Source organism: Sparus aurata, chromosome 3 (assembly GCF_900880675.1).
Source record: "Sparus aurata chromosome 3, fSpaAur1.1, whole genome shotgun sequence".
Taxonomy (NCBI): Eukaryota; Metazoa; Chordata; class Actinopteri; order Spariformes; family Sparidae; genus Sparus; species Sparus aurata.
Genome location: NC_044189.1, coordinates 9237031 through 9248005, shown reverse-complemented (window position 1 = coordinate 9248005; position 10975 = coordinate 9237031). Strand labels below are relative to the sequence as shown.

The following is a 10975-nucleotide window of genomic DNA, read 5'->3' as shown; positions in this document are numbered from 1 at the left end:
TTCGCTTGTATTGGAGATTTTTTAATAACACGTTTCAATATTGCAACAGCCATCAGATTTTTCTTCTAACAGGTAAAAATCATCGAAAAACTAACGAAAAAAAGAAACTTTTTTTTTTTCCAGTTTTATATTCCAAACACCAGAGTTTTCTTGGCTATGGCCCTAAGATTCAAAAAAACAAAACAAATAAAACCCTTACACAGTGAGCAGATATTATATTCAACACGTTGTTCTTCAAACAAATTATAAAAATAGATTTCAGCATTTTCAAATACATATTTACAGTATTAAACATATATCATGATGGTCACAGTAACGGAGAGGGGGGAGGGGAGAGAAATGGGAGTTTCATTCATCGTGGTGACGAGGTCCAGGTTGTTGCTTGTGTGTGTGTGTGTGTGTGTGTGTGTGTGTGTGTGTGTGTGTCGTCATAGTCCTCGTGTATGTGTGCGTTTGTCAAAGGGGACCCCCTCGGCGTGTTTCTTCAGATATGTCAACGTGTGCGCGACTCGAGACTATTCGATTTGACAAAAACGGTCACAGAGAGAGAACCAAACACAAACCAGTAACAATATTCCAGTCGAAAAAAAAAAACTGTAGGTAACCCCTCTAATGTGAAAGTGTGTGAAAATCAAATAATGCCCCGATAAACTTCTTCTTTCGCGTCTCCCGTATCGAAATAGGAAAGAAAAAGGCGCGTGGGGGGGGGGGGGGGGTGTAGTCACTGTACAGGAGAGGATTCTGGGGAAAAAAAGTGCAACCACATACCGTCGTATGGCAGAGCATGATATCAGCATCCACATGAAAATCCAACAAAGAAAAGAAACAATCCATATGACATTCCTTAATACTGTCTTCATACTGCAACACACACACACACACACACACACAGTAATGTACACGGGGATATCCAATGGTAAGATGTAAAAATGAACGGTATTTAATCCAGTGCTCGAGAAAAATACACAGATACTGTGTGCCGACAGTAACAATCCTCCAGTGTTCCCCTCGCTTAACAACCGATCAACTCATAATCAAAACAATAAAATCGACGAAACAAGAAGAGACGAGCGCTTTGCTTTTCTTCTTTTTTTTTTTTTTTTTAAATACTAGTTGAATAAATAAACCTTCCTCGATTCTTCTCCGACCACATTTTGCGTTAAACAGTCTGTAAACGTAAAATAAATAATATGGATAAATATCTGAATCAGGCCGGTCTTCCAGAGTAGGCCTTCGCTCGATACACAGTATTCAAAACAGGGAGAGGCTTCAGAGGAGGAGGAGGATTATAATACCGAGTGTGGACGTTCAGCAGGCTATAAAAGGGGGAAAAAAAAGTGTGATGTTTCAAGTGCACGGAGAAAAACAGCTTCAAAGCAAAGAGGAGGAGGAAGATAAAGGAAACTAACAAAAGCGACGTACGACAAATTAACGGACGATCAAAAACACGTTTTTCAACCTTTACACTTGTGTCCTGCAGCTTTTTTGTTTAGCCATCAGTGGAAAAAAATAAAAAAAAGAGAAGCAGGCTGACGTTCCTGAAAGTACAGCGTGCGTCAGCCATGACTTACTGTAGCTCTTTTTTTTTTTGTCCCGCCGGCACTCTTCGCGCGCCGTAGACGGGACTAAACTGGAGGCTGCCGAGGCATCGTCCACTGACTCGCCGGACAGCGTGCTCTTCTCAAGCCGCTGCTCTGAAACGTTACATTCCGTGCGTTTACTCTTTCGCATGGCGCTCCGATTATCTTCGTAAAAATCCGTTTTCCTGTTTTGATGTGAAATCAGCAGTGCCAGTTCTGAGGAGAGAGTAATGTATATTGTCCGGTGCCGGTAAAAACAGTCTCCCCCACCCCCCCTGCCGGCTTTACTGATTTACTGTTTTACTGTTTTGCAGTGAATTCATGTCATGGTAAAGGGAAATTCCACCCAAAATGTGAGAGTTTCTTTGAGCGCTCGTCAGCAAACCGGCGTGTTCGCTCACAGGTCGGCTTACGCGACGATCCGGAACCAGTGAGATGGAGCTGACGCGGTTATTTAAGTGCAGATATGGAGGTCACAAAAAAAAAATAGGGGCGCCGTGTGACGTCACTCCTCTGCTATCCCCCCTCCGCAATCGCGACGGGGACGCTCTCGCTCATCTCTGGATGGACTCGTAGAAAAAAAAGGAAGTAAGGGATCAAGGAAGGCATGAGGACGTGTGGGAAGGGGGAGTAGATAGAGGAGTGCAGTCGGAAGAAAGATCTGCTCATCTTTCCTTCAGTTTGGGAGCGCTCTTGTTCGCTCTCTCTCACTCTCGTTTCTCCCCTTCTCCACCCCATCATCCATCTGCACGTACGCGGTGGGGGTTCAGCAGCAGCAGGGTGAGGCTGGGCGCGTCGACTGCTCGTTAGACCTGCACACCGCGGCCGTGCATTTGGATGACCTGGGCTCTGAGGGTCTGGATGGCCGCCAGGATCAGCTTCTGGTGCTCGAGGGAAGTGATGCCAAGGCTCAGTACATCTCTGCGGAAACAGAGAAACAAGATTTACCAAGGTTATAGAGGAAAAAGTTGAGAAGTTCATTGGACTCGGGGGGGCAGCTGTGTGCTTCGTGTTACCGAGTTAGCTAGCTGCTGAGCAACAGGCTCAGGGGCTGTGTGCTTCGGACGCAGCACATCGCCGTCATCGCTAACCATCGCAACCATTTTTTTAACTTTGTGCCTCACTCGCATGTTAGAAAACCTCATTGTAATGAACGCAAACAACGAACATGGCCATTGTTAGTAGTTACTGCTGTCAAGCTCGCTAGGATTGGAAAATTTGCTATTCTTGTTTGACTAGCTCGCTAATAGCTTTAGCAACATATCCACCTTGCCTTGAGGAAGACTCCGGTCATTAGTGCAGCGGCAGGTGAGCAGACAGACAGACAGACAGACAGACAGACGGGTAGCCTGTCAAATGTTTTCATACGATCCAAACTTTTTTCTTCTGCATTTGATGCTGAGGGATTTTCTACAAACATAACAAACCCACTCGCTTTCATCAAACCACTTCTTAATTTATAGCTTTGTGAGGCTACATTATAATTTCCTAAAGCCCAAGGTAATGTCATGAAATAATAAAACTCTAAAACCCAAAAATGTATTACAGAAGAAAAAAAAAAAGCAGCAAACTCCTCGCAACTGAGACGCTCGAACTGGAGAATCTTTGCGGATCAATGCTTTAATAACTAATGCATCATCAGAACGGTTGCTGATGTTTGTTCTGTTGATCAGGTCATTGTAACAGCTCTGATGTATTCATTTCTCCCCCCCCCCCCGAGCACCAGTCAGTTATAAATACTATCTTTAAAAGCTCAGAATGAAAAAGGAAATCAATAATAGAGGAGAAAAGGAACGGACATTATCTCCCAAGTCACTTATTTATTCATGCAGTTATCTGTTTAATGATCTCTTCTCTTATTATCTCACTCAGCCACCCTCTCTACAACAGGAAATGAAAGGTCACGGAGACAGAGCTGTAGAAAAGCCACTCACTGTACGGTCATTCGTGCCACGGACTCCAAGTAGCAGTATCCCGCCGCGGTGAAGTTGTCCTTGTAGCGGCCCATGTCCACGGCGTCCAGCCACTCCCCCACTGAGTTAAAGGAAGGGAAGGAGGGGAGAGGCCTCTCCGCTAGCGTGATGGATGAACTCAGGGTTCTAGAGGACGAGAAACGGCGGCGATTACATGGAGAAACGTGTAGGAATGAGGCGCATGCCGAGCCCAGAGACAACCGGGGCCTCACCTGCGTGCCAGTGTGGAGGAACCGATGCCGTCAGGGGAGCGGATGCTCTTGCTGAGGGCCGAGTGGATCTGGCTGAAGGTGGGCCTCTCCGTCCTCTCCTTCTGCCAGCAGTCCAGCATCAGCTGATGGAGGTGTTGCGGGCAGTTAACCGGAGCCGGCAGCCTGAAACCGTCCTCGATGGCCTTGATCACCTACAGGAGCGAGGAAAAAAAAAAAAAAAAAACAGGTTAGAAAATTTGGAAGCGGTGTTCGGCATTTTTTAAGTACCTCTACTATAATTGGATCAATTCCCAAAAGAGCAAGTGGGTGACTCATGGAGCAGGATGTGGGGAAGTGAATAAGATTTGTCCTACTTAGAAAAAAAAAAGTTGAGTAAGGTATTTTAAACTTTTTTTTCTTCACAGTGGAGTTGCTTAGCTGCCAAGACTAGGAGCCTTTGGATGGTAAAAGTCCTACTCTGATAAATAAGAATAGAAAGGTGTTAGTTGTTCCATTCTCTCTTAATTCACTTCGCTAATTACGCCACGGTTATGGTGCCAGTGCACTGTTCTCGCTTCTTAGTTGTCGACCTTATTTTGAGGCGGCATCCTTTAAGGCCAGCGCGCGAGCCAGCATCAGCTGCAAAACAAACAGGATTTCTCGGAGAGATATTGCTAACCCGAATAATATGAGGTCATTACAAATCCGCAGTGATGTCGCGACTTGAACTGCTACAGAAACATTGATCCGTACGGCAAAAAGAGGCAACTGTCAACCGAAAGAGACGAGGGATTTACGCGCAAAACAAAATCTGGATTGAAAGGTCACTCAGCAGGATATTTGGTGTGTTAGTGTCACTTTACGGGATATTTGACAGGCTCCTATCAGCAGGAAAGTTCAGAATAATAATTTAATTTCCAATAATACAGCTCCGTGAATCATAAAAACAATCCAGATGATAACAGATGTGACACAGACTGAGCATAAGAGCCGCTGTTTTCTTATACCTGTGCCACCAAAGCCTCCAAATACAATGATTCATCCCAGCTCAGCTGTTTTTTCTTTGAAGGGGAACTTCTGTGTTGTGCCTGAAGCCTGTTGTTAGATTGTTAGGAGACTCCATTCTCTAAACTAAAGCTAGCAACTGTTGCTCTCTGTTAGCTGACGGGAGACAGTCTGACACAACCTAAAGGTCTCGTATGTACGGATAACTGAAGTACAAGCTGCACTGGTAGCTGAGCTGACTAGCTAACAGCAGCTACAGTCAGTTAGCGGTAACTGTGGTGATACGCTGCCCCCTGTGTGTTTTTGAGTTTGACATCAACAGGTGGTCATGTATAGACAATGGAAAGAGACTGAGAAGGTCTCACTTTCCACATCACATGACAATCCGCTCACATATGGCCGATAAAAAAAGTGATTAATAGATGTAAATGACTACGCGTTGTTACACAGAGCCCCTTTTAATCGCCCAAGAAACCTCCCCGTCTTCAAACAGCAGAGCACGAAAGCCTCCCACCGGACCGCCTCAATGGTCCTCGCTCCTTCCTCCATCAAACTAATGCCGCCCCCGTCCACCACAGCGCCTCGCGAGAGACTTGCGCCCAATACATTTACGAACATGCGATACGTCCTCCTCCCGAGTCCCCGAGAAATACAATCTCCTGAAAGGAGGAAATAAAGTCGGAGCGTAATCACAAAAATGACATCCATCAGTGGCATTACTTCCCGAAGCGCCCTCTCCCTTCTCTTCTTCTCCACCCGCCCGCCCACCACTGCCACTTCACCGCCCCTCTCAGCCCCCTTGAGCTCGTATCTCACTAAAGAGCATTCATAAAATGCTTTTCAGCGTTTGACATTTTCCATTTAATCAAAGTCGGTCGGTAAAGGTCGCGATGGATCACAGGTGGACAGGCCGACCAACAATGCCGCTATGATATAATGTATCAATTTAAAGCGGATTAATATCCCCGTCGCTATACAAGCTCGACCTTTGCCCTCTCAATTGGAAAGTTTGATAATATGAACGAGGCTGAGAGGAAACTTTAGTCTGCGTTGTGAAAGGGCACCAGAGGGAGAGGGGAGAAAAAAAAACAAACCACGGCGCTGTGAAAGCTAACTATTCTTGTGCCTGCTGAATAACTCATGCATATTCATTTTGGACATTCAAAAAAATGGAACATGCTAATAACCCGTTGCTTTTCTAACCGTGCACCTGCCCGCATAAATTGTTGGCATAACTTCCCGATGACATGTAATCCGAGAGGGCATTAGCATGATTTAGCTTTTTTTTTTTTTTTTTTTTTTTTGGACTTGATGAAATGATGATAACTCTTAAAAGCATCCACCTCTTCTCGTGCTCCTGTGTGTTGTCGGCTTCGGGTGAAAGAATAAAACAGCTCCCTCGAAAAAAAAAAAACTGCTCTCTTTTGTGTCTTTGGAAGACTTGCATCATGCACTTCAGAAGCCTGACTTTTCTTTCAAATAATAGGGCAAAAACAACCTCTTTTTTGTTTGAAGGGAGAAAGAGGTAGGAGCGTCGACGGCAAAGCACCCGCCCACGTCGGCTTGGAAATAATAGAGTTCTGGTGACAAGCGGCGGGGTCCCTATCGACTGGACAATCTCTTCAACCCTCAAATGGCAAGTGCTTTACATTTCCTTAAAGAAATTTTCCGGGGGATTTAGTTTTTTTTTTTCAAAAGCGGGATGGCACTCCGGGACAGGCGGAGGCCACTGGAAGGGGGTCAACGCGTCCTTAAGAGAAAACAGGATTGGTCATGGAGCTGATGCAGACTTAAAGTGGGGGACTTAGGCCCCGGCGAAAGCTTTCAGACGTACCGTGGCTTCTTGGCTTTCTCTTAATAAGATCCAAGCCGGGCACGGATACAGAGTTCATTGATAGAGCGTAGGTGAAAGGAAGGAAAGCAATATAAAGGAAGTGACTGGAGAGATTAATGGAAAGCCACCCTCCCTATCCCACACACACACACACACACTTACATCCTGGTTGCCCATGTCCCAGTAGGGCCTCTCTCCGTAGGACATGACCTCCCACATGACGATGCCGAAGCTCCAGACGTCCGAGGCAGAGGAGAAGCGGTGGTACTGGATGGCCTCCGGAGCGGTCCACAGCACCACGCTCTTCCCTCCGTGCTGCGGGGGGGGAGGGGAGGTAAGACAGGACGTAGAGAGTTCAAAAAAATTGGCACTTAAATATTCCCTTTGAAAGGCTTTCTGAACATATTTTCCGTAGATCAAAAGAATCTTTAGAGGAGTGGTTTCACCTTGAATAGAGCCCAAAAATATCCAGGGAAATAAAGCAATGAAATAATTAGTTTTTTTTTCACCCCCTCTGACAGCTTAATTATATGACCTCAACTGAACCACACATGATGTGTGTTAACTCGCGGTTTCGGTCTAAGGCTCATTAAAAAATATCACCCTACACGGTTGAACTTGGCTTTGTGCTGCTTCGAGGGTCATTAATTAGAAAGAAAGTGTAAAATAATGAATTTAAAAATATCCGGAAGAGATTTTCGGTTTTTTGTCTTACCAGTGTGGTGTAGATGGCCTCGATCTTGTCCTCCTGAAGAGGCCTGAAGCCGGACACCTTGCAGCCCAGGTTGGAGTTAACCAGCACCTGAAAAGTGCGAAAAAAAAAACAAACTGATTAGCATTGGTAACATTTGTTGGGGGGGGAAACAATCTCAGCATGAGAGCGCATCGGCCCGATGGGCAAAAAGCTCTAATCGCACCGGGGACAATTGATTGTTTACAAGAACAAATGGTCCTGTTCTTCATTTTCTGCAATGTGATCACTGCATTCACAGTTTGACAGACGGGCTCTTTTAGGAAAATGCCACACCGTGAGACCTGGATGTGACAAAAGCGGCTTTCCTCTGCATTGTCCCTTCATGAAGCACTCAAACAAAAACCTGCAGGCGAGCGATTGTCGAAGATGTTTTCACATGAGAACAAATTGTGTCCGGTGATCCACCTGCCTGGATGTACATCACCCCCCTCGTCCTCTTTCTCTATCATCTCCTCCCACCTGCTCCCTCACCTTGTGCGCCGCGAGCCGCTTGTGGACGAAGCCCATTTCGGTGAGGTACTTCATCCCCGATGCCACCCCGGTCAGCATATCCATCAGCTGCATTACACTCAGCTGGCCCTCGTGTTTCTGAGGTGATGGGAGGCAAAAGGGAAAGGAAGGAGATGGAAAATGAGAAGAAGGGGAGGCAGAATAGAGGGGGGGGGGGGGGGGGATGAATGAAACGTCTGTTACTAGGGCGCAATGTTGTGCTCGCTGAGCTGAATCCCTTTATTTGGAGAATAAAAGCAAACAGGCCATTAATTCCTATCATTATAAACCACGCGGCGGTGGTTCACAGAGCAGAGGGGCACAACAACTGTTTACAGAAGCTTACAGCATCTATAAGCAGAAAACACTCCATTTGTGTGGCTAATTATGCTGCGTTTTCCTTATTACAGCTAATAAGCACAAGTACTGTCGCCACAGGACCACATCATGAGAACAGTGAATTTAGGTTTATTAGAATAAAATGCCTTGTTTGTGAATCGTCTGATGAGCATAAACAGAATAACGAGGCTTCATTATGTTATTAGGTGATGAGGAAAGACGTCTGGGTTTACCTTTAAGGTAAATGCATAAAACTACAGCTGGACATTATGGAAAAAAATCAAATATGCCTATATTTTTGAAGAAATATTTTAGTATTGATAGTGACAATATTGTAGGGATGACTATAAGGGCTTTAACAAAATATAAACACAATGACATTTTTGATAACCATCTGTAATGTGGATATAATCAGTTAATGAGTGAAGGCAAGTTTGAGAAGCAGTAGTCTGATAACAGTCTGATAAGTTCAGAAAATACACAGCACAACACCATCATCCATATCATGATAGCTATGTCCAAAATGTCTCGTATCATATTTAGAGACAAAAACAAAACATTGAGACAAAATGTCGATACGGCCTAAGGTGAAACATTTAAGAATTTCAGTTGAAAACATGCAAATCGTAACTAAAATGATCAACAGTTCTGAAGTTACGACATCTATGTTTCGTGTTTTAAAAGGTATGCACAGAAGCTGGCATGCTAACCAGCTAGCCCTGACTTACCCTGGCGTCTTAAGCTTCAGTGCTCGCGTTGTAAACACCAACGTTCCCCCCTGGGTCTCTCACCTCCCCGTCTAGATTGCTAGCTGCGGCTAACTAAGCCAACTTGCGAAAAGGCAGCTACGTTTCGCAGCGGTTACTTGTTAGTTCACACTGTCAGAAAACGAGTACAGTAGTAGTCCATATCTGTCCCCTAAGGGATAAATATTGGACCTCAAGGTAACTATGTGTAGCTTATAAGGGCCAACAAGGAGAAAAGGTTAATTTATGTTCAGTTTTTTTTGAAAAGGTCAATTTTTGTCCCCTTAAATTAAGTTACAAAATTGCCACAAGATATACAAGACCGGGCTCTTTAAGGTACAAACCACCAAGTACGTATTTTATTTTCTATCCTTCAGTTGGACAGACATTGGGATGTGTCTTCAGATGATTGTATTGCACTGTATGAGTTATTACAGTACATGCTGTACCGTGATACTATCGTCATCATCATATCCTCATCGTTATTCTGCGATTCCACACCTTAGCATGACAGTAACATAATATCTCTATATTTCCAAACCCGAGCATAAACTTACCCTCAGGAAGGAATCTAAGGATCCGTTAGACATGCTCTCCTCTATGATCATCATGGTGTTACCTGGGGAAAGACAAAGAGAGCAACACAGCAGAGTATATAAATAAGTGAAATTGGGGTAAAATGGAGAGAAACCAAGAAAAAAACAAAAGGAAAGTGAGAGAGGTAATAGAGACAGAAACACGGAGGAGGAGGAGGAGGAGGGAGGGAGAGAATAAAGTGAGTCTAGTCCACTTGGCAGCACGGCAGGCATTGTGCAAAGCCATTCCTCACCCAGTGAACTGTGGTGAAGTCAGGAGAACCTGTGTGCTGCCCTGGCTGTCTCAGCAAGTTTAACGACCCTCAAACACACGCACACACGCACACACACACACACAATCTGTGCGCATACACACAGACCGACACAGACCAGGTCGGCGCGTTCGTACACAGCCGCACTCACGCATGCTTACACACACATACACACTGGGCCCGGGCGCAGATGGCAGAGATCCAGCAGTGCTATGAAGTGCACGGAGGAGGAAAATAAGACTGCAGCAGTCGGAGGAGAGAGGGAACGAGGAGGAAGGAGGAGTGGATCATGGGAGGCAGAGACGGGATGACGAACTGAACAAATTGATAGCTGCAAAATGCAAATCTAGAACAGTTTTTCAATAACCACAATCGATGGTCTGCCCCCTACTGAGCTTTTCAGGAAGCTATAGTGAAAAGGTGACCAGCGACAAACGGGAACTGTGAGTCAGCGCTGAGACACCGGCCATGTAATGTCACGTAATTAATGAGAGCGAATGTCAGCGGGTGGCACGGGGCGGATAACACGTAGCCACAAACAAGGCTGCTAAAAATGGATTTCAAAGGATGTCGCATGAGTCGCGAAAAAGCGGAGGGAGGAGAGGACTAATGAGTGCTGTTTGTGCGCCTCACACTAACACAAATTCATATACTCATGTGCACTCGTGGGTCATAATTTGAATACATATTGAAAAGCAAAGCCCTGAACTCAACCGAACCCGACTGTTTCGAACGGCGCGTCGCTAAAACCGTCCCTATTACGGACTCAATCGCTTTTTGCCAGAGCAGCCGGTGAAAATTGATATAACCACTTGTCGAGGTGGAGGGAAAAAAATAAAAATCTTGCATATTCTTGCCGGGGAAAAAAAGAAATGGAGGACAAATATTATTACATCCAATCATACTTGGTAAAATTGCACAGAACAGGGTGTCAGCGGTGCGCTGTGATTTAAATGCAAGGGGAATCCAACAAATGCCAGCTGAGGCAGGATCCACTATCAGCAGATCATCTTCAATAACCTGGTACGGTAACTGCTGTTCTTAGGTTATTTCCTAGATTGGAAGTATAAAAGGCACTTGATGCAAGTCAGTGACACTGCGCTACAGAGTGTGTGGCAACGATACAACAGCAATTCAGTGTGAAACTGACACAAAATCCCCACTGACTGATTTTCTGCTGTTACTATAAATCTCCATGTTTGATTTTATATATATAT

The 10975-nt window shown here is 45.0% G+C and overlaps 1 protein-coding gene across 3 annotated transcripts in view; it reads right to left on the bottom strand.

Annotated features, from left to right (window-relative positions):
• epha10 (EPH receptor A10) overlaps nt 1-10975 on the bottom strand; it is a 170953-nt gene continuing 159978 nt past the window's right edge. For all 3 annotated transcript variants that reach the window (XM_030412556.1, XM_030412557.1, XM_030412558.1), the window contains 7 exons: nt 9469-9530; nt 7809-7925; nt 7299-7385; nt 6746-6898; nt 3766-3956; nt 3515-3679; nt 1-2501 (listed from right to left, as the gene is read on the bottom strand). In XM_030412556.1, the coding sequence (XP_030268416.1) occupies nt 2387-2501; nt 3515-3679; nt 3766-3956; nt 6746-6898; nt 7299-7385; nt 7809-7925; nt 9469-9530 (890 nt within the window). In that variant the 3' untranslated portion in view covers nt 1-2386. The remainder of the gene's footprint in view (nt 2502-3514; nt 3680-3765; nt 3957-6745; nt 6899-7298; nt 7386-7808; nt 7926-9468; nt 9531-10975) is intronic.